We start from the raw sequence: 23748 nt of genomic DNA, 5'->3' as shown, positions 1-23748 counted from the left end.
ATTTAGCACTAGTATAGAAATATGAAAAAATATCAAAGAAAAGAACACAAAGTAAATGAAAAGGTTTGTTTTGTTGAGTGACCACTCAGACACCCCGTCTGAATTTGTTTTGTGACCCTCCCTTCCCTTTAATATTCACACTAGAGTCAGGGATTGTACCCGTCTCTTGACCCTCCACAATAATGCTCTGCAGATAACAAATGCTTTCAGCCAATGGTTTAAAGCTGTTGATAGCAACTTGATAGCTATATGGTGCTGTCACTTCTTAAGTTTTGTGAATTCACATACAGAACAAACCAAAGACAACAAGAAAAAGAGACTCTGAGAACAATTATGAAAACAACAAAAACAACCAGCCTTAATTCTTAGACAACGGGGGAAATTTAGTTGTGAAGTATGAGTGCATTTTTGTTGGAGTGCATGTGAGTTAGGCTACTGTACCTCTGAGGACAAACTTCAGACTAAAAATCCCAGTTATATCAGGCAGAAAGCTAATTTTTGGGTCAATGTAAAGTTCAGGTTTAGGGTGAGGAGTGATTATTCTTAGGGGAAATCCACAGAACATAAATATGACTCCATTCAAGGTCCCCAGAAGTGTCCTATGACTGTGTGTGTATATATATGGGTGTATGTGGACTTTTGTGAAGCTCGTGTCACCATAAGGACAAAAGAACTTGTCCCTGTGTATAGATACTCTTTTTTGAAGGACAAGACTTGATTTTCAGGTTCAGGTTACAACAAGGTTTAACTTTGATTTCGTTGTGGTGGTATAGGGGCTGGGGAATACATTATGTATATGGGTGTCTCCCCACAGCGATAGTGAAACAAGCTGGTATGTTTCTGTTTGTGTTGTCTTGTCAGCATCCTGGACACAAAAGCAGAAGTAAACAGAGAAAAAAGAAACATACCAAATCCAGGGCTGCTTCTGCTGACGCCCATCGTTCAGGGAAACGGTATAATATGTGCAAACAATGTTATCATTCACTATCTGGAACACAATGGGGTCGAGAAATCAGCTTCACTGCAAAATGCATAATTTTACACAGCAATGCAATACTAGCCTAAACAACAATGCCTGCATTTTTCAAGGGATTTGTAAAGGGCTGTATTGGTGGTTTTGCATGTTAGCGTGCAACCTTTGTATTACTGCTGAATATGGATCAGGGATCTCTGTCCTCGTTGCTGCACTGGCATCTACTGCAGTTTGAGTCAATCTCAGATGATTTCCTGAAGCCTCGGTCACAGGGGAAAAGGCAGCTGGTAACACCATGGCTGCATAGAAGTTAGAACAACAATTTGTGCCACAATCTTTCTGTTTTAGGTGGGGGAAAAAAGAGTAAACAAAAAATATTGATGTTTTCAGGTTATAGGGAACTCTGACTTTGGAGAGCTGAGAATTAGCACCTGAAAAGAATGACACTAATCTCTGTTGTCAGGAGGTCAAACTGTGGAAGGACTGGCAAATCTCGTACATCAGTATTTCCATGAATGCACCAAACAGAGAGGGTTTTTGAAACTACTGTTCAAAAACTATAAGTAACCATAGAACCACACTCTTCTTCAGTAGGTTGTGAGTTGCTAATTCAGGAGTATTGGGAACTGATTGGGCAACAGAATGAATAAACACAGAGACAACTGATGAGTCAGTGACCTGCAGAAAATGCTAATGCAGCACATGATAACGATGTCACATATGATCATATCTGGGGTAGATCTTACATCTCTCTATGAAGTAAATGAAAAGATGATCCTGACGAGACTGTTGAACATACTTGGATTTGCTTCTGCTGGTACAAAGCACAGAAACAGAAAACAAAGCAGCAGACCACACAATACTAATTGGACATGTTTGATTTAGAGGAAACTAAAGGGAATTGTATGCTGCAGTAATCGTTCATGTGTCATGCATTCAGTGTGAATACATGCATAAAACTGATCTGACCTATTTAATATGTGCAGTGGTGGTTGGTGGTATTGTATTGTATTTTTGTAATTCTAAAAAAAAAAAATAAACCCAAGAGAACTAAACCAACAACCACTGCAGACATGATAAATATATAGCATATAGTGTCATTTGAAAAAAACAGCTGAGCTCTGTTGATTTTAACAAACATTACTCAAACAGGAGTTAATAGTGGATCTGTAGGGGACTCATTTCAGTTGTGGATTAATATGCTTGTATGTAAATATGAGAACAGGATGGCATTTGGGACTGACTCAAAACAAACAGCAGTGTTTATGTACATGGTAGTGAATGTACATGTCACCCTCTGCAGTGCTGCTGTTCAGTGTGTGTTTGATACATTATATGAGCCTATGGCTGCTTATTACTCAGATTGACCTAATTCAATTGTTCATTTCAGTCTTTATATTGGATTCATTGACATCAAAAAATATATAAACGCTCACAGTGATGGGTTAGGTAATGCAAGTCTATTGAGACATACAGTAATACCATAATTACTTGGTATGACAGCATCGTATTCAGTGTGTTGGACCTAAAGGGTACGGCCAACCAGCAGCAGTAATGTGAGGTGTACACACATTCAAAGTTTAATGGTTAAATATGCAAATCCACCAGTACACTCCTTTAAGTACCGTAGTTAATCCTACTGTAATGTTTAGGTTGTTTTCATTGGACTTTCGCACAACATTGGGTGTAACAATAACAACATAATTAAAAGAGACCAGAATCTCTACCCAGCCGGAGTGAAAAACATGTATTTCCTCTAAATCTATTTATCAGCATGTTCTCCTGTGTTCAACCACCTCCTGAATGAGTCCCCAGCCTCCGAGGGGAGTAATTAGGCGATCAAAAGCTTGACACAGTATTGACAAGGCTGTGTTGAGTCTATCACTCTGGCAGGAGCCTCTACTGTGTACAGCCAAGTCTGTCTGTTAAACAGAGAGAACGGAGGAAGCTGCAGCTACAGCCTGCTGGCGCATTAACAAGCCCCTTAAAAGATGCCCAGAATTAACAGATCAGGACAGATCTAATAATGGATGTAGTTCAGTTTGGGATTTCTCATTCAAATCCTGTAGTGTCCTTACGTTCTTTCTGTTGCCTCTCTTTTCTGTGCCTCTCCATCGTTCCGCTCTGGCTCTGCCTTACCCGCTCTCACTATCTCTTCTACGCTGTGTGAACAGAGGTGAAAAAGAAGTAAAGGCTTGGCAAGCATTACCCAGGATAACGAGGGACATTAATTTCACATTTCAAAGCCCTCTCCCCCCCTCTCTTCCTCTCTCCCTTTTTGTGGCCGTCTGATTATCTAACATTAGTAGAAGGGTGCTGTTGCTGGGTACATGGTTCTCCTCGCTTTGAGTAGTTACAGACAGACTAACAGGAAGCACACATTTTTACATACATACACACACAGTGTAAAGACAGGCAGGCCGACAGTTTCCTCTGCTATTGTTTGCGTTATTATGTTATCTTGCAGTCATTTTATCCGCACTTTCCCTGGTACCACCCGAAAAGCAGCTATGGGGCACAGGGAGGGACACAAAACTCTTGAGCAAAATAAACCGTAGTCAAGTTTCTTAGTATGTTATAATCCACCATATTGTCACACATAGTCTGTATTTAACTCTGTAATTCCCACTTAGAACAATGGTAACAAAACAATAAAGACAATAAAAGAAAAGAAAAAACAGGAAATAATTCTCTGGAAGTCTTTTAGTTGCTGTTTTAAATCACATACGGATACGGTATGTCCTCCAACACAAGGCTTCATTTTACTAGAGGGGCGGTCGGCTTCCAGGGAAGTGTCTGTAGAAGGAAACCAGCGCCCTCAGATCTAAAGGTGAAGTGAGAGGGGAGGAAGGAGAGAAAAGGGAAGCCAATGGAAACCTTCACCTGATCATGTGCATTTCCTTTCACATTTGTCCAGAGACTGACCTGTTCTTCAGAGCTGATTACAGACGCTTTCACTAATCGTAGCCAGTTCTGTATTTGTTAAACCTCGAGCTCCACTGGCGAAACAGTGACAGTTTTTTTTCTCTTTACTCTCCATTCAAATGTTGTTTCTCTCTCCGGAGTTCAACTTTATTTTCTTCTCCATCTCTCCCTCTAATGTCGACTGTTTGTCTCAGCAGCACAAACGTCCCTCAGCCCCATCGCTGGCTCCCTGCGGCCCCCCCCCCTCACCCCTCACCCCACCCCCTGCCTCTGGTCTCAGTCCTGGTCCACCAGTAGGTCTGTGGTGTTGCTGCTCTGTGGAGGTGGGATGGGCCGGGGGGTGTGCGGCGGGGGGCTGTGATGTAGCCGCCGTGGGCTGGGCCCCCCGCCGCCCTCACTGTCTGTGTTGGATGAGGATGGGGGAGGGGGTGGGGGTAGCCTGGGCAGCGGCGCCGATGAGGGTGGTATTCTCGTTGAGGTCGACCCTATACTACTGCCTGATCTCAGGTTCTGGATCCTCCGGCACTCCTGGCAGATCCTCACATGGGTGCAGCTGCGGGCGGGCAGCATCACGGGGGTGGGGGCTGGCGGGGGAGGGGTGGTGTTGGCTCCCAGCGGATCATCTAGGATCCGCTGCGGTCCAGGGCCAAGCTCCGAAGGCCCCGTTCCCCCTGCTCCACCTCCAGCTCCGCCCGTCAGGGGGCCCGCTCCGCTGTAGAGCTTGCCGTTGCTAAGGCGCATCTCCCGCACCAGGCGCAGGGGCCGAGGGGCCCCCAGAGCGATGCGCGTGGGATGGCGGAGGGCCGCTGAGCTGCTGAGGGGCCGCCGACGCCGCATGCGGGAGCTCTTCTTACAGGAGACGGCGTTTCGGAACTCTGTGATCATCTCCTGACAGACAGACACCTGGAGAGGAAAAGGAGGGAGGAAAGAAGGAAAGACGGACGGGAAGAAAAAGGGAAGGGGAGGGGAGGAAAAGGGAGGAGGGGCGCCACAGACACAAAGTAGGCAGGCAGCAGAACAAGACGGTGGTAAGGCAGTACATAAATAGAGGAGAGCGAAGGGGAAACAAAAAAAGAAAGGAAAAGCAAAAAACCAAAAGAGGGAACAAGACACAGTAAGGCATGGTTAACGAAAGAGTCGCAGGAGAAGCGAAGGCACAGAGATCAACAAATGGAGGGATGGTGTGGAAACAAAAGAGAGGAGGTGATGGGGAAGGATGTGGAGATGGATAGAGATGGGAGAATATCCAAGGAGCAGAGAGAGTTATTACAATCCAAACACACAAAACACCAAAATGTTGTTTAGTTTATGGGCAATTCATTATGGCACTATGCACTATGAACGGACAGGCAGGCCTGCAAACTCAGGTGCACATTTACAAAGGCACACTCACGCAATACATCAACTTGGCACGCCTTCACACACACACCCATAAATCTTTTTAATCATTCCAACAGCATGACTACTGTAATTTTCACACACGATGAACAAAATGCATCAACATGTCCAACTACAGACAAACAGCATTCTCACTGAAATCATAATAAAAAAAGTTGTGTGCTCACATAGACAGAAACAGTACTCATTATCGGAGAACAAACACTGATGGCCGAATGACAGGAGGTACAGGTATGTGTGTGTTTGAGAGAGAGAGAAAGAGAGAGATAGAGGGAGACGCACAGTGAGATGGGAAGAAGTAATCCAAGAATGGAAACGAAGAATACCAGCGTACATGTGAGGCATGTAAAAGAAGATACATCATGACATTTAATGCCAGGGAAAAAGATCACACTACTTCTTTATGCAAGCAAATATTGGCATTTCTCAATATTGCTTATCCGTACCATCAAGTTTAGCTCACAAACACTTAACTGCCATAGTGTTAAACACCAAACACTAATAAGGCACAATGACTTCAAGACAGGCAAGGCATGCAAAGTGAAATCAAACTCCCTATTTGCTTTTTGTTTCTATCATTTTTGGACACAAAGTTCAGTGCTGCACTTTCAACATTCCTGTCATCTCACATGCGCATAACACATCGACCCTCAAAAGTTACAGCGACACATAAACAAACGCATACCAATGGAGGCAAAAGCTGAATAAAATCTACCCACTCTCACGCACAAACACGCAGTATATACACAAAACAACATAATCAAAAGGGTTGGCGGGATGCCATGGGAACCTACTGGGGTGTGTCTGTGGGGTCGGCGAGGGCAGGTATGGGGGCATACCTCATCGGTCTCTGCCGAGCGGCGTGTCGACCACACAAACTCCATTATGGCCACAAACACGGCAATGATGAGGCCACAGATCAGCACCACGAAGATGCCCCCAATGTTCTCCATGCCCAGACCTGAGAGAGGGCCACAGGGGACAAACCACAGCACACACAAGCATAAACGCTCCTGGAAGGGAGGTTTTACATGCCAAAGATTTACTTGTTACGAGGAGTATTATTACACAGCCTGTGAAATCTGCATTATGATTCCTGTGGCTCTCGAGGAGCTTGATTAAAGGAACAGTTCAACAGCTTGGGAGAAATGCTTAGATGAGAAGATCAACAAATTCAAAGTCAGAAACAGCAGCTGCTTAAAGACTGCAAACAGTTAGCCTGGCTCTGTCCTAAGGTAACACATTCACAGCACTGCTACAGCTCACTAATTAAGTTTTGGGTTTACGAGGGGTTATGTGCTGAAATTACTTCTTGGCCAGAGGCAGAAACTTCCTGAGAACTTCAACTTCTCCGTTTTTACACTTAGTTTTTTGTACAGATTAAACAAAACAGATATACGTGCATAATCTAAATGACCTGTGAATAAGCACTTGAGTGAGTCGATTGCCAGAATTGTGAGATTGTAGAGATGACACATAGTGATGCTGAAAAAGTTTTTCCTCCAGTTATTAAAACCATTTTTAAAAGAGATTTTCATCTGACGGCAGCGGCATAAATGCTGACGCATTTTCATTGACTTTGTCATTTATGCAGGCACCCATAACACTTGCCCATAAACACTTGCACATGCATAGGTAAACAAATGCGCTCCAATAGAATTCCCATTACACATCACCTACATTTAGGAATGTAAATTGTGCAAAGCACCCTTCACAAGGACATTAGGTTAGGCATTAGCCATTAGCTGGACTGTAGCAGGGAGTGAGGAGACTATTACTGTGGGCATTAGTGAAAAGAAGGGAGTGGAGACAGGCAGCTGCGGTTAACTGACCCTTGGCACGGTGGTCCTCCTCTTTGGGACATTGGCCTCCCTCCCACCACCTCCTCTTCAGTATCTCCAGCCTGTTATTCTCCTGCAGCTGGAGGATGGCCAGCGTGATCTCATCTCTGAACGGAGACCCTGGCAAATGACAAGAAGCCGAGGATAAGAGCAAGTGGCGGCGGGTGGAAAAGGTGCAGTAAAGAAAAAAAAGAGCTCAGTCGAGAGAGGGATTATTTCAGAAGAGGAGAAAAACATGAAATGAGGAAAATGTAAGAGAAAAGGCGAAGGAATCAGAGAGTGTGGCGGCTGAGAGATGCCTATGAGTGATCTTATGGCGAGAATAAAGAGAGGATTAGTGAGAGATAAAGAGGAAGATTACATCAAGCCAGAGCCCAGTGGTACAGCTGCTGGTCAGGCAGCATGTGAAGCATGTTAGTACAAGATACAGTAGAGAAAGCGAGGAAAATTTAAAGGGCCAGTACACCAAAAAAAATTATCTCAGTTGCACGACAACTTCCATAACAAGAAGCATTTTTACATCTATCTCCTTAAAATAAACTTCTAAAAAAGCATGGTAAACTGTCCTAATCATCACCTGATCCAACAGTTTTTATCCTCTGTAAGAGGCTCTAAATCATCACCATTTCAGAAATATTCATTCCCCCCCTCCACAATACAGACCCAGACCACCCATGTCCACGAGCATCTACTGCACTCTGAGTAAATTCCACCTCCTACTGTGTTTCTGATATGCAGTTGGACGTGCCCGTTTAGCAAAATTTATCTCATGTAGATGTTTATGCCTCTTCCAGTTAAGGAGTTATTATCCTATTTCTTGATGAGGGTTCAGAGTTTTAGATGCACAATACTAACGCACCCTGCCCTCTGTCAAACATGCCTGTACACAGGATGCCAGTTTCTCTGCCAGGACTTTCAGTACCCACCTTACTGCTCAAAGAGGTCACTGGGGCTATAGGTGACCTACTTCACTCTCAACTGTGAATAGCTCCTAGAATAATGATTGTGTCCTTGGCTATTTAAGGATTGCAAGAGTCCAGTTTCTGTAAAGAAACTCAACTTTGATCTTAAGGCCTTTTTCCCACTTTAAGTATTACATGTCATTTTAACCACAGTACATCTGACCATTACAAACATGTTTATATCTATAACGCATAATGCACTAGAATTGTTCTCATCTTAACTTTAGTGTTGAAAATCTGCCTCTGTCTCTTTACCCCACAGGTGTGATTTGGACTCCTTGTGCATTGCAGTGTTATTGTTTTCAGCTACTACAATCACAAAAACTCAATGGCATTTGTAACCAAGATCAGTGCTGGATGTCTGACATGTTTCCGAAGATACTCAAAGCTCAAGAACCTGAATGCAAGAACAACATCAATCCTTTAACGCAGTGGTTCCTGGTCTAGAGGTCAGGACATCCACAAGGGAGGTGTGGGGTGATTACTGGGGTGGGTAGTAAAAAGTAAAGTAAAAAAGTAGTAAGAAAGAGTAAAAAAATCAAAATTCTGCTATGGATCTGCTATTTTTTTTGTTTAGTTTTCAGACTTTCTCCAAACTTTCTTTTACTTCTTGTATGTATACTGTGCGTGCTGTGTTTATCTCTCTGGGCCTCAAATGGAACAGTCTAATGAGAAAAAGTCACTCTTTGATTTAACAAAGTTCAAACATGCAGTACTGTATGCACCCTGTGATGGGTGGCTGCAAGTAGATGTTGCTTCATATTAATGGATCACAAACACAGAGGGCTGGGGGCCACTGCTTTAACATGCTCTAAGATTATTTCTCATCTTTGTTGTAAGCTTAAGAAATACTGCTTTGTCGATGTTTTCTTCAAATATTAGATGTGGAACTCAAAAACCAAACATAATTTATGTGTTCCCACTTTAATAATTGCTACATCCTATTCTGTTGCCCTCATTTACAAGCTATGCCACAGCTACAACAAAACACTGCAGCAGTGTTTGGAACTAAAAACTATTTGTGGTTTCCTATTGCAGGTTGTCTGGTTGACTTCAGACCTTCATTGATAAATCATGAGTCTAATGAAAAGCATGACAGCTACTGTGACCGTCTGTGATCTCTGAGCCCCTGATGAGACCAGTCTCGGCCTTACACCTTCAGGTAAGTCTGCAAAAGCAAAAAAGACAAAGGGTGATTTTTATTCTAGCCTGAAAGCTTAATAATGTGCTACTTGAAAAAATAACCCAGATTTAATCAATATTATCAGTATAATATCAGTTTTTCACTTCTCAAAGACTTGTGTATTTATTATCATAATATTGTATCAAATGTTTTTCATTTCTTGGTGTTTCTATGGGACCCCCATTCCCTCTTTTTGTTTATGATTTTCTTTTGTGCATTATAATTTCTCAATATAAAACACTTTCATTCATTCTGCAACTTGTGTGTGGCGTCCTTTTACAGTATACTCCAACGGCCTCATGAGTCTTTGTTGACCTAGGGAGGCCCTAACAACTTGTTTCAGTATGTTACTTGATGGTATTACATAATAGAGTTCAAAATGTAACAATGCGCCGTTGGGCACATCCCATGTTGGCATGACTTGACGCAGTGATCGCCGGCTTGACTCCCCACTGAGACAATCTTCCCACATCTTATTCCCCTACTCTCTCTTACTGCTAGCCTGTCTGACTTCACTGTCCTATCAAATAAAGGCATAAAAATGCCTCAAAAGGTAACTTTAAAAAAATCTAAATGACTAATCAAATTTGGTAACTATTATATTATTAAATATAGTTAAACTTTCTAAAGTATGTTTTGTTTGAGCAGTCATGTGTTCGTATTATTACCCAGTGGCATGCCAATGCCGTAGCCCTTGGTGTCCAGCAGGCCTCCTATCTGTGTGAGATTGCAGTTGAGGCCGCGGTAGTATTCATTCATGGTGCTCTCCATCAGGAAGGCATACTTGGAGTTGAGCACACGGGCGATGCCCTCCTCTGTGCTTTTCACAAATACACTGGGCTGCTTGGAGTTCATGTAGTTCCACATCCGCTGGTAGGTCTGGTAACGAGAGTTCTGCAGAGGAACCAGAAGACAACAACAGAAATATGAACACTGACTACTTCTGACTGCATGAGCCTCCCAACACGTCCTAGTGTCTGCCTCTGAAGCAGAAATCAAAATGAAGGCTGAAAAAAACAAAAGGGAAAAAAGAACGGAAGAGAGTAGGAGAGAGAGAGAGAGATGCAACTTAGACAAACAGGGGAGGGGAAATACATGTAGATCGGAAAACCCAGTGTGAATAATGACAAGCAGAGTAAAACATCAATGGCAAATAGAGAGAAAAAGGAGAGAGAAAGGGAGCAAGGTGAATCAAGGCAACAGATTATTCGCTCATGGCATAGCTGATGCATCACCTTTCATACAGATGGGGGTAAATCAACACAGGAGGTGGTTCAGCACTTAGCAAAACATGGCAAGCTCTAAAACAGGATTAAGTGTTTGAAGTGTACAATTACATGTTGCATCTCTGTGTATTGTGCGTACGGAGGGTGCCATCTGTGTGCATTGTAAGTATGTGTGTGTGTGTGGGGGTGTGTGTGTGGATTAGGCATTGAGTGGGGTAATGTACTGTAGCATTGAAACTGGCTTATGTAGGAAAACATAGACCACTCACCAGGAGAATGTAAAACACACACACACCCGCAAGTTGGCATGTAGCCATTCCCCATACATGCATCTTGATCAACAAATACATACATTTCAAAAAACAAGAACAAACATTCACCTACACACTCTCCCACACGCAAACACACCTACACACAAAGACAAAACGCACACACATACACGCGCACGCTCTATGACAAACACAGATGCCAACACAGATGCCGGAAGCGCTCTCATAAGCAAACACAGGCAGCCAGCCTCTTAACACAAACACAAACAGCCATAAAGAAAACAATGGAGGAACTCAGAGATAAACTAGCAAATATGAGGAGAACCATTAACTCCAGGCCCACACATAAAGACTAAATCACACAAACATAAAAACTTGGTCATCTTAGTTCCTGTAAAGGAGTTTCATGAAATTGTCAGATTGTTGAGATTGTCGTCACAGTTGACAGCATAGTTTAACATCTATACAAACTTTTAACCACAGATATATAACCATTCAAAAAACTTAAACAAACCTTAGACAAATCAGATCCTCATTTGCAGCATATCTTACCATGAAGAAGGTCATGGTGCTCCCTCCATGTATGGTGCCATACTCAATGTTGGTCTGGTCAGCCAGGTCGTCCGGGGACTCGATGGGAACCTCCATCCTCTGGACAGTCAGAAAGGCGGCCAGGTTGGCCGTATAGGAGGAGATGATGATCAGCGTGAACGCCCACCTATGAGACATGGGAGATCATGTTTAAACATATTATCAATATACATACTGTACCGCATAAGGGCTTTAGGCACTTTAGATGTTCAGATCATCATGGAATACCATCAGAAAGGTGTCTGATCAGTTCCTAATTCATTTTGCAGCTTGAAAAGGAGCCCAGACATACAGCCGCAATCATAAAGAGCGTTCTTCAGAGACAAGAACAACAAAGAGTCCCCCAACAGATGGTCTGGAGCAACTGATCTCAACATCATGGAGTCAGTCTGGGATAACATGAAGAGTTATCTGAGGCTGTCTAAATTCACAGAGCAACTCTGGCAAGTTCTCTAATATGTAATGATTAATACCTCATTATAAACAGTACAAAGAAATGTTCTCAATTTTTATATTATCTCACCCTACAGTAACTACTATCATATTACCATAGATACAACAACCATAAGGATGGAGGTCTCTTATGACATTTTCTGCATGTCTGAAAACTTTCCTAGAGAAGAACATCATGTACTCACTACACTTAATAATAACCCCTATTCCATATCTTGCTCAACTCAGTGTAATTTGCTCTTCCTGTCTTCCTCTACCCTTTATCTCCTTTGCTCTTAGCGATTATTATTTCTCTCTCAGCACATGTCTCTTTCACAGTCACTCCGTTGCCACAGGAATATCATCAGGCTAGTATTTCTGTGAGTTTAGCATTTTTCATTGTTTGCATAAGGAGCTGGTGGTTAGACACTGAAACTTATGAGCGAGGTGTCAGCTATATGCCTGAAACAAAAAAAAATTAAATGTCATTATCTTACGTTGCAGATGCACTAAAGAAGCAAGCTTAAGGAAAAATGCAGGTTTTCGATTAGGAAATGAACTGGCCAATTTACTTTAAAGCACATGTCTACAGGGGCTAAAGCAGCGTTTTGCAATTGTGGCGCAATCTGTATTACCTGTAATTTCACTGTACTAACCCATTTATCAATGTGTTTTTATTTTATTATATTACAGTTTTATTACTATTGTATTAATGTTTTAACATTACTGTTTCCACCCTTCAGCATTTCTTTGTTTGCATCATTATCATTATGCCAACATGCATATTGAATACAGCTTCATAAAGCAGCATTTAACATAAGGATACGTTTGACAGTCTCCTGCAATAATGCTTGGAGATACATAAAAATATTCCTCTGTGAATAATAATTTGTGTCTGACAAGGTTTTCAACAGGATAATACAATAAACTTTACCTTTTTCAAGGCACATTGAGTTCTTCTCCCTCACTGAAAAATAATCTATTTTTTATGTGCAAAGTTTTTATCACTTGACTCACAATCTCTCAATCTCTCCTCTCCTCACTGAAAGGATGGTGTGCCAGTGTGTGCTGAAGGCATCCACTTTCCACATTTAATGGTGTAAAGATGCATGTTGGACTTAAAGTTGGTACAGTATACCGATCGTAAGTCAGCCCTGCACGTGTCTTTAACTAGATTTAAGATGGGCTTTCCTCCTGTTTGTGTATGAATATAAAAACAGCGTTCCTGTGTCAAACATACATCGTTCTGCAAAAAAAAGTGAAACATCCAAGTGAAGGTAACAATAGAGGAGTTTTAAACTGTCCAGCACACAAACACACTCCGCTATTCTGTGACTTACCACACCCCACTAACACATCTGGTAGACAGCGCTCTGGGCATTATCTCTGATCCCTGCTGCATGAAGCCTCCAACAGGGAACCACAGGCTGTTTCCCAGGGTGTACTGGTTCTCCAGCATGTCCCTGCGCTCTCGCAGACACGGGTGAGGGTTGTACCACTCGTAGGGGCTCAGCCTGGTGGGAAAACAAGGGTGCAGGGGAACGACCTTGAGGTCAGACTACAGTACAGTAATGTTCTTCTGTCATATCATTCAAGTCACCATCAATCAGTCATGTGATCCTTGTCAAACCATCTGCAGGAGGTTGTATGAGGTAAAGAAATTCCAATATGTGTGACAGGCAACCTGTGTTTAACAAGATAAATGGTGATAGAGCACAGATGTGAGCTGCAGATTATCAGTACAGTAGTGTGTGATGTAATGTACCGACCTTGCAGCCAGGAAGAGCACACAGCTGACAGCCAGGTAGGCGAGCAGCATGAAGAGCCAGACGGCTGGAGAGAAGGGGTCGAGGAAGGAGAAGTAGCCTGGCTTCCGACCCTGGCACAAAGAGAAAGAAGAAAAGAAATGGGACATCAAAGAAAAAGAGACAGACAGTGACAGACAGAGAGGAAGGTACACTGTGTTAGAAAAGGTGTCATGTCTTAGTAGTCAGCAAATGTTCCTTTTGCACCACAGGAGGGCAGTGTCCTTCACTGCACTCTCTCTCTGTAAGTCTGCAGTGCTTTGATACGCTAATGCTACAATCCATAAACGCTCTGTTTCACAATGCCTAATGCTGAAGCATACTTGGCTTAGACCCAAAACCTCATTAGCAATGTAAAGCTGCCACAGTTACCCAGTTACAGAGCACTGACTTATTGAGAAATTTAAATTACACCTATAAATTTTCACAGTGGACACAGTGAATGCAGCAGACTACACAAAAACAATCCACAGCTTCAAAAGATGAGATCAACTCTTATGCAACAAGCAGTCTGATTCCTTAAGCTTGGTCTGACAAGTGTTGCATATCGTTCTCCTGTAGGGCTGTGTTGGCTTAAAAGCAGCGCAAACAAAAGAAAATTAAATCCAATACAAGATCTGTGGCGAGTATCACCCAGCGGGCGCCCCACAGCCCTAGATAACAGCCTCACCAGCTGAACTCTGTACAAGATGCTGATCCCCAGGGTCATGAACGGCTTAGAGAAGTCGATAACTTTCTCTCTCTCTGATGTGATGGTGAAGCCCGCCACAGCCAGGTCTGCTTTCTGTAAGATTGACAAACATAGATAGGCAGATGGATAGATAATAGAGGGGGTGAGAGAAAGACAGTGAGTGGGAGTGGAGCAGAACGGCAAGTGGTCAGGTAACGGTTTAAAAAAAGAAAGATATCTGATGCCGCATTGGGCGTACCACAGAACGAAACATGAAAAGTTTGACTATGCACATATAGACGTGCACTCTGTCTCTTTCCCTCTGGCACACACACACATTATTCACGTCTAAATGAGGCTAATTGCAAGTAAGCACTGGGTGGATGGTCTTTCCACCTGTATAAAACCTTGCGGGTCTCTGGTTGCTTTGCCTCCCCCCCATCTCTTCCATTAAAAGCTAATTGATGAACATGGGCTGCTAATTAGAGCTGAGTGATCAGGCAGTGGGGAGGGGAGGGAGGGAGAGAAAGCGTGGAGAGCTGGGGGAGCACCAGTGTGGCTGGCCCCACACAGGGACCACAGTCTGGTAATTGAAGTGTACCGTATGTTAATTAAGCAGAGAGGGACTCTCATTAGCCTGCTTCAACCACAGTGTCTGTCAGAGGCGCACTAGGCCTGGACATGGGGAGAGAGAGGGGGGACAGGCTGGGATAGGGATGGCTTACTGCGAGGAAAGATGGTGCAGACAATTTTAGGCAGTGCTACCACTCTCTTTTGGGGAATTATCAAGTCAGCTTTTGTCCTAGATAAGAGTCTCACTCCCCTCTGAGGGCAATTTGAGACATGGGAAGTTACAGCAGAGTTGTGGTTTGGGGCTACAGCGTGAGTGTGTGTGTGTGTGGGTGGGTTTGTGCTTACATCAGTGTGTGTGTGTTTTAAGTTCGTAGAGACACTGGTTAGAAAATGTGAGAATATTTCTGCCTTTCTGGTATGTGTGTGAGACAGAGGGTACTCACCCTGTTGATTAGCTCTCCAACCATGCCCGTCCAAGAGCCGTTGGGCTCTGGAGCCCCATACAGCCCATCATCCACCAGCTTGATCTTGAAGGAGAATTTCAAGATGTCTGCCAGCTCCCGGAGCATGTCAACACAGAAGCCCTCGTACTGGTCGTTGCCCTGGAAATCCTGGTAGTTGTCCTTACGCATCACATACGGATTCTCCTGAACATGGGGGACACATAAAAAGTCTTAATCTACAGTAACACAATGACTATTTGATGACTATTTAGTTCAAGCACAGATTATCAATTAATTTTTAAAACATTTTTTATATCTCAGTATAGTTTCCCATCTTCTCTCTCTGTGCATTTTATGTCAGTTTCTGATGGGAAATGCTAACAAAATAAGACAGACAACATTGGGATAAAATGCTGCAATATTTGTTCTGGTTTTTCATTCCTTTGGTACTGTGTTGTCCATAAATTTAAAAGACCAAAAGGTATGTCAGGGTTGGACATGCTCACACGGCTGAGGGCAGTAACTATACAGTAATAGTGTGACATCACAAAATTACTGACAACTTTAAAGGTACAGTCTCTGCGCCAAGTTACGACGAGTTGTATGAGCAGGAATGAGAGGTATCCAAAATGGCCTTCTCACATTCTGATGAAAGATTTTAAAAGTATTCACAGTAGACAATGAAATCAACAGTAGACACCTACTGTAGTTCTGTCAGGACCACTATGTCAAAATAATATTTATTTACTTGCACAGTTTAGTTTGGCGGTATGGTACTGTTCTGGGACCCCCTGCTCTTCCATGCGCTTGCGTGGAAAGCCTGAGGCAGGAAGAGCACCTTCCTGCCCTTCACGAGCCATCATGAACGGCATAAGCAGGGAGCGCAGCAGCAAAGAAAACCCAGACAGAGCAACCAACAAGATACAATGACAGGAGGAGCTGGGGTGGAGGTGGGTTGCAAAAAAGCCAGTAGAGGAAGCAGCAGCAGCAAGGGAGGTGATGTCGGGCTAGAGTAGTTTAAACAGCGCGCTCTGAATGCAGTTCCCCAATAGGAAGCAGCCACGGAGAGTCAGCTGAGCCATCAGCTGATCTGCACAGGTGAAGACAGTTAGGCTGTGCTGATTAAGAGCTTGACGTCATGGCCTGCCAGAACTAACGCTACGCTCAATATGTTTTCAGTTCAGGGATAATAGTTTTAATCATTTCATTTCAAGTGCATAATTTGCACATCATTTTCAGTAAAGTTTGAGGTTGTTATTTTCTTCTCCTTTTACATTTTTGGAATATAAACTGAAACCACTCTACTGTAGCCTCTATCATCGTTAATGCCTTTTTCTACAATGAGGCCTGATAGCAAAGAACATAGCTTGCATTAATGGGCTATAATAAAATGAGCCTAGAGAAAACCAATCAATATTTTAGAGCCTGGAACTCATAGAAGTAGAGATAATAAGGGAAGAAACCATGTCTTTGTTTTTCTCCTAGAAGTAAAATAATGCCTTTGACTATGTATTTATCTGTGGAGGGGAGGATGGTGGGATATTGGTACTTTGTACTCCAAATAACCTCATATTAAGCTCTCTGCATGTACATTTATGTTGCAACTAGCCTCCCCACATACCGTTTTGGGTCTATAACAATGACTGAAAAATGCCATTCCTTCTTTTATTCTCAGTAGCTTCTTGTCCACTATCGGCATTTTGTACATTTTCTTAGAAACATACAATGCTGTGCAGTACAAGGACATTAATACCTAAACATGGCTTCCGAGATAAGGTGTTTTTGAGAACGTAAAAATTAAATGACATTAGAATTGACCAAAAATGTCAAAACCTAAGAGACCAAATATCATAAAGACTAGCTCAAAAAACTAAATCTGAGACAGAGCTGCAATCACTTTCCTGCACATGTTATTGATGATGATGATTTATTCTCTTGGATTTGTTTTGTATTCACACGATGCAGAAACGAAGGAAGTACATTTACATTCTATGCTGCACAAGGACACAGTTAGTTTTCAATTGCAACTGCAATTTCCTCCAAGATGAAGCAGGATCAGTTTTATCCTCTGCAATAGATTTCAATGTTATGTTTGTTCAAATGGACTCAAACCCTCTTGGTTGTGTGCTACCAACAAGGTATGTTTATACATGTATTGTTTGTTTGAATATGCATGTTTATCATAAGGTTTCTACAATTTGTGTGTGAAACAACTTTGTGCTTACTGAGGATACAGTCATGTATTGCAACAGGTTATCTATGATATTGACTGAAGAGCAAATAAGACAATGAAATCACTAACGAAAGGAGCACTGTGTTGTGTATTTCCTGGAGGGACTGACATCTAATCATAGCGCATGTACCGCTCAGTCTGACAGATGTGCTGGACAGCCTGTAAACTGGCAGTACTGAGTTTTAAAGACATGGCAGTGAGACAGTAACAAAATGACCATACAGAGATGCATCATGGGAGTCATACAATTCAGCTTTTTTGGAGCTTACCCAACATAATGTAGGATATCTTGGCCTTGGTAGAATCAATTTAGACCATTTTTGTAATCGGTCTCTTGTGAGACAGCATGGCTGTTATGGATGTCCAGCACTAAATGGCTGAAGTACTCCTTTAAAAAGACGTAAAAAGGCTGGTGCAAAATGCTGAATTAGATAATAGCAAAAAAGAAAACGCTCTGTGACCACAGTCTGGCCACTGAAATAGACCTGGATATGAAGAGAAGACCAGCGCTGTTCTCACTGTAATCTTCTTCACTGAGTGCACCAAACACAATGAGCCAAAGGAAGAATCCCTTCACAAAGCTTGAATCACATGTGTAGAAATCCCCCACTGCACAATCAAGGGTAAACTTATCTTAGGAGAAGGTGGAACACCAGCTTGGTTGGCTGCAAAACATATATATATGCTTGCCACAACAGAAAACATGTGGGACTGCTCTTTTGTTCCACCGTTTTGCACTAGTTTATGTTCTTAAGGATTATCCTATTTAAGATATTTGCTGTCTTGTAAAATGAATTGTCAGTGTGATGATGTATTATAGCATATTGTGGTGCAGGGGATTTACCGGATCAGGTTGTTTTTACACATCCAATTCAACCTGAAGATGATGGAGCAGCATCACGCAAGAGATTTATTGATTTTCTGAGAAGATATTACTCATATGGAAACCAGAAGGAGACAACTTCCCATATTTCAACATGATCAGGGAACCAGGACTTTGCCAGTTTGAATTTAACAACATGTCTCTCTCAGTGCTCTGTCAGTTTCTATGACAGCTCCAGTGACAGCAGAATTAGCAGATACAGACCACAACACAGCGTGAGCTGCAGCACAGGCTGCACAGTAACACAGAAACAACTCTGACCTCACTTGCGTGGCGGTCGGGAGAAGAGGTGCGACCTTACCAGTATGGTGGTGACAATGAGGGTCTTGTTTGCCAGCGTCTCCGAGACATTAATATCCAGGCTGGTGGAATTCATTATCAGGGTGTTGTTGGAGTACCAGATCCCGATCTAGTAGAGAAGAGAAAGTGAGAGAAAATCAATGGCTATTGTGGGATAAGTAATGTACTGTTAAGCTCTAACTTCACTGCAACTGTTTTACTGTTGCGGCAGGATGAACACCGTCTATAGAAAGCAAGTATTGCAGTGAGTACATTAACTCTATCGATTTATTTCATAGAGTGCCTTTACATGTTTAATATTTTATACTTTGCTTTGGCATCCATATTTTTACATACTGTATAAACATATTGATTGATTTAATTGTTCCCATTGGAGCCACAGACGAATCTGCAGTACCACGCAGCACTATAACAGAAAAACTGATGTTTACAAGCAGAGCAATGAGCTGGGACAAGATTGCAAAGAAGGTAATGAAAAGCATCCATGATAAGGAGCCTTATTGGTATGTCTATTTTCCTTTGCTTATACCTTTCTTAAATTGCACAAAAAACAGCTCATATTTCCTTTTTATGGAGACAGTAAAGTCGCTTAGGTATATAAATGTGTGATTATGACCTAAGCAGTGTGCATAGGTGGAAGCGCAGCTTGCAGAGGCATTTCTCTGGAAGATATTACTGTACATCTTTCAATAGGTCAGAGGAGAGGTAACGACTCCTCAGACAGAATCACAGTTTTTCTATGACACTCTTTATCCTGCCCTGACATTTAAGAGTGGGCTTTTTTTCACATAAACCACCACAGCCTCTTTGCGGTGTGGGTGCTGCTGTGAGGAGAGGTGGACAGAGTTAAAATGTTAATTATCACAAGGTAAGTCTCACAGTGAGACGTAGTTTGGATTCAGCTGTGGTTATCGGGTGGCATTTAGTGTTAACATGGCATGCAGATGGCCTGCATTAGAGCCCAAGAAGACATATTAAGGGAAGGTGAAGAGACTGTGTTTCCTCCAGTCAATGAACCGCAACACAGTTCCCTCAGTCTGGATCTGCAGTGATGTGTGTACTTATGCTTCATTTAATCTTGAAATGCCGGGGAAATGTATTTTGATCCCAATCTTCCCTCACCTTGTTCATTGGAGGAGCCGTCAATGGGAGAATAATGCACCAAAATGGTGCTAAACACCTCGTTGGCTGGGTCTGTTGACATCTTATTTGGTTCAACAGATTGTCCAACTGCCCTTAACAAATGTGGTGTGGCTTATGACAGATAGTTTAAAAAATAAACACAGGCTAACAGGAAAGGTCTGGTCCAGGCAAATGAAAGAAAGGGAATTTGTGTTGAATGAAAAGTTAAACAACATTAATGTCTCACGCAGTCTAAGACCACGACTGTTATGTCTGTGAAAGTGACCCTTTTACAGCCTATAGTAACTAATTATTAGCAAAAAAATGATTTCATTGACATTACTGACAAGTTTATGACTTGCTATTTACACTTTATCAGGAATCTGTACACTTGCTTAATCATGCCATCCAATCAGTCAATCATGTAGCAGAAGTGCATGTGTATTAGATTAAGATAAAGGTATAAAGGTTGGTCTGGGCAGTGCTGAAACCAATGATCTTCTGGGATTTTGACACACGTCTCAGGAGTTTTTACTCAGACTGGTGTGAAAGACAGAAAACCTCCAGTGAGTGACAGTTCTGTAGATGGAAACTCCTTGTTGATGAGAGTGGTCGTCAGAGGAGAATGGCCAAGCTGATTGGAGCTGACAGAAAGGCTACGGTAACTAAGGTTACCACTCTTCACTACTGTGGTGAGTGGAAAAGAAGCATCTCTGAACCTTGAGGTGGATGAGCTACAACAGCAGCGCACCATACCACGTTCCACTCTTTTCAGTCAAGTGCAGAAGTCATAACCACAACTTGACAGTTAAAGCCTGGAAAGGGTAGCCTGATACAGTAAATCTTGATTTCTGGTGAGTGAGTCAGAATTTGGTGTCAACAACACGAGTACACGGACCCAACATGCCTTGTGCCAACAGTCCAGGCTGGTGGTGTTGGTTCGATGCTGTTGGGAATGTTTTCCTGGCCCACTTTAGGTCCCTTAACACGCATCAATCTTCATTTGAACACCACGGACGAACTGAGTATTCTTGCCGACCATGTGCATCCCGTAATGGCCACAATTAACCATCTTCTAATGGCTGCTTCCTGCATGCTGATGCCCCCATGTCACAGAGCAAAAGTCATCTCAGACTGGTCTCAGGAACATGGCAAAGAGTTCAGTGGACTTCCCCAAAAAACTGATCTGAATCCAGCAGTATACCTCGGGGATGTGGTAGAGCAGGATACTGGCAGCATGAATGTGCAGCTGACAAATCTGCATAAATGATGTGATGCAGTCATGTCAACATGGAGCAGAATCTCAGAGGAAAGCTTCCAACATCTTCAGGGGGTGAATGCCACAAAAAGCAAAGGGAGTGTTGATATGGTTTTCCTACCGAAAGCTTAGTGAGTGTTGTTTACAATTGCATGTAATCTGTAATTATCACTGCACTTGTATTTCTTTTTAATTATTGACCTTGATGTTGTTGTAACAATTCATACAAACATGATTTTGTAATTCAACACAATGTGAGAAGATATTATGACAACACAAATATACTAAAAGGTGGTAGTGGCCAAGTGGTTGTTAGACTGGGGCCTACATCTCTGGCTGAGGTCTAAATATGTACAATAAAAAAAAGAAGAAGAAGAAACTGCAGGGCATTGCTAAAAAGGAACAAGCATACTAGAAGAAATCTCTAGCTCCGTTCAAGTGTAGACCAATTTCAAATACAAATCAAAACTAAGCCTGGAGCAACCCCAGCTCCACACGACACGACAAAATAACTCCTTAAAGACTCAATGTGATATTACATATAGGCTGAATAGATATGTAGTGTACTGTAGGGTCTGTCTGAAGGTTTACTTTGTAATGAGCCAGTTGCAAACACTGATTTCTACAAATTTCTGTCATTATTTCCAGCCATGGAAAGACAATAAATCAAACATGAATAAAAAAAAAATGCATTTTACAAATTAGAAAATATCAAGTCAACATCCAGTTGAGAAAAAACAAGGTCCTGGCTAAATAAAACAAAAACAACAACAAGACATCTGGGGCAGTGACACACAAATCTATGATGAAAACTACAGCCCAGAGCTTAGCATTTGAAAGTCTATTGATGAACTACACAGGCAGTCAATGTATTCCAGTTGCCTTCAGCTAGCACGAATGTTAAAAACCACTACACGACCCACATCCGATTGCAGGTTATACTCCTGTGTCGTCTGGTGAAACGTCTCAAACCAACGTCACAAAGTGAAGATACGCGGCTGCTATCAGGGGAGTTTGCGATGAGGCTGACCTTAGTGTTAAACACATCCCCCGGCGTTGTGAAATCAGACAGGTGACCTATAACTACCCCAAAGCCCGTAGGCCATGTGACCTGGCTGCTGCATGATAGCAGGTGACTCCTGACCTCTTTGTGGCCTCCTCTGTGTTTCTCCAGTATCCGCAGGGTGTAGTTGGTCCTTTGACCTTTGCTGTTGAACTCCACACGCCCTGTCAGACCATCGTACTCCACCTGGCAGGCAGATGAAGAGAATAGAAGACAAGGAGAGATGAGAGAGTGAGTTGGATAAGTAAATACAAGCAGTCTGCTATATAAGACAAATGCTTCTTCTTCCTCACACAGATACTATCAACAGTGATTAGGAGGAAAGACAGAGTGAAAGACAAAGAGGAGAAAAAAAAGAGCAGGAGGGACAGAGGAAGTGTCTGAGGCCGGACCAGACAGGGATGATCAGTTTCAGATCAACTAGGAGAAAGTGAGTGAGTGAGAGGCTCAGACAGAGCAGCAGAGAGTGTCAACAGCTCCCTAATAAGAGTCAGACCTGCGCCTCACAGCTCGGCGCTGCCTCTCCAAACCACAGGTGCTGGCACAGTTAGCGAGATCTATGATGAATGGCACGGTGCTGAAGATGGAGCACACCATGATGTTGACTAACAAAGACAGATGTCGGGCCGGTGGGGCGGAGGCAATGAGAGATGGGGCTTGGGCTGCCTTGACAACAGGTCGTCGATGAGAGAAACACACAGACGACCGGAGATGGAAGATGACAAAGAACAACGAGAGACAGAGGTTACATGCAACACAGGATGAGGATGATACAGAATGCAGCTGAACTGTCTTAATTAATCAATAAATCAATTGAGGAATATTAATCAACAACAGTTCTGCTTCCTGACAACTATGTGAGATGTGAGAATTTCTGCCTCTATGATTGTAAATCAAAAACAGTCAGACAAGACAGATCATTTATTGTAAGGCTGATACTACAAATTATTATTACTTTCAGTTTATACATGTATTTGTACTGTTTGATTTAAATCATTATTATTTTGGCAATGTTTTGTCTATATGGAGCTGAGAAATGTTAAGATTATTTGCTTGAAAAATGACAAAAGCTTAATTGATTAATTGAACAAAAACAATGGATAGTTCCTTATCTGTTAATCCACTAAGTCACTAAGCTCTCATATTAAGTATTTTCCATTATTTTGTGTGTAATCTGTCAGTCACTGTGCATGTTTTGTCTGTGTGTGGACATTTAAAGAAATTAAATTAAGCATATTTCACTTATACTGCTGATGATGTTCGCATATGCATGTGCATGTTGGTGCGAATTACCACATAATGAGATGATTGCACACATGCAGATTTATCAAACGCTTACCATGCGCAGGTAGTTCATGAGGCTGGTCCCATGTTGCCAGATCTGAGGTGAGGTGCAGCTGAGCGGCTTCACTCCGATTTCCTGGCTGCGGTTCAATTCCCTCACCGCCCCCACCACCACATGCACCGCATCAAACATCAGTGCTGACGAGAGCTGTGGGAAGAAGGGGGGAGGAAACACGAGAGGTAGCAAAGGGGGTGAAGTCAGAAAAAAGGGGGGAGGGATGGAAACACAGGGAAAAAAGACATGGAGTCAAGGG

General features: G+C 42.6%; 1 protein-coding gene across 2 annotated transcripts in view; it reads right to left on the bottom strand.

The window, feature by feature from the left end:
• Window positions 1–4174: 4174 nt before the first annotated feature.
• grik5 (glutamate receptor, ionotropic, kainate 5) overlaps window positions 4175–23748 on the bottom strand; it is a gene marked incomplete at its 3' end in the record, with an annotated part of 31511 nt that continues 11937 nt past the window's right edge. The window contains exons 8-19 of one of the 2 annotated variants that reach the window (XM_083988998.1): window positions 23490–23642; window positions 22232–22336; window positions 18709–18816; window positions 15292–15495; window positions 14276–14389; window positions 13570–13679; window positions 13141–13314; window positions 11330–11495; window positions 9951–10176; window positions 7129–7257; window positions 6091–6257; window positions 4175–4801 (exon numbers count right to left, since the gene is read on the bottom strand). In XM_083988998.1, coding sequence (XP_083845124.1) covers window positions 4175–4801; window positions 6091–6257; window positions 7129–7257; window positions 9951–10176; window positions 11330–11495; window positions 13141–13314; window positions 13570–13679; window positions 14276–14389; window positions 15292–15495; window positions 18709–18816; window positions 22232–22336; window positions 23490–23642 — 2283 coding nt within the window. The remainder of the gene's footprint in view (window positions 4802–6090; window positions 6258–7128; window positions 7258–9950; window positions 10177–11329; window positions 11496–13140; window positions 13315–13569; window positions 13680–14275; window positions 14390–15291; window positions 15496–18708; window positions 18817–22231; window positions 22337–23489; window positions 23643–23748) is intronic. The other variant, XM_083988999.1, reaches the window with a different exon arrangement.

The sequence above is a fragment of the Trachurus trachurus genome (assembly GCF_905171665.1).
Source record: "Trachurus trachurus genome assembly, chromosome: 16".
Classification (NCBI taxonomy): Eukaryota; Metazoa; Chordata; class Actinopteri; order Carangiformes; family Carangidae; genus Trachurus; species Trachurus trachurus.
This window is presented reverse-complemented; position numbering and strand designations above follow the sequence as displayed.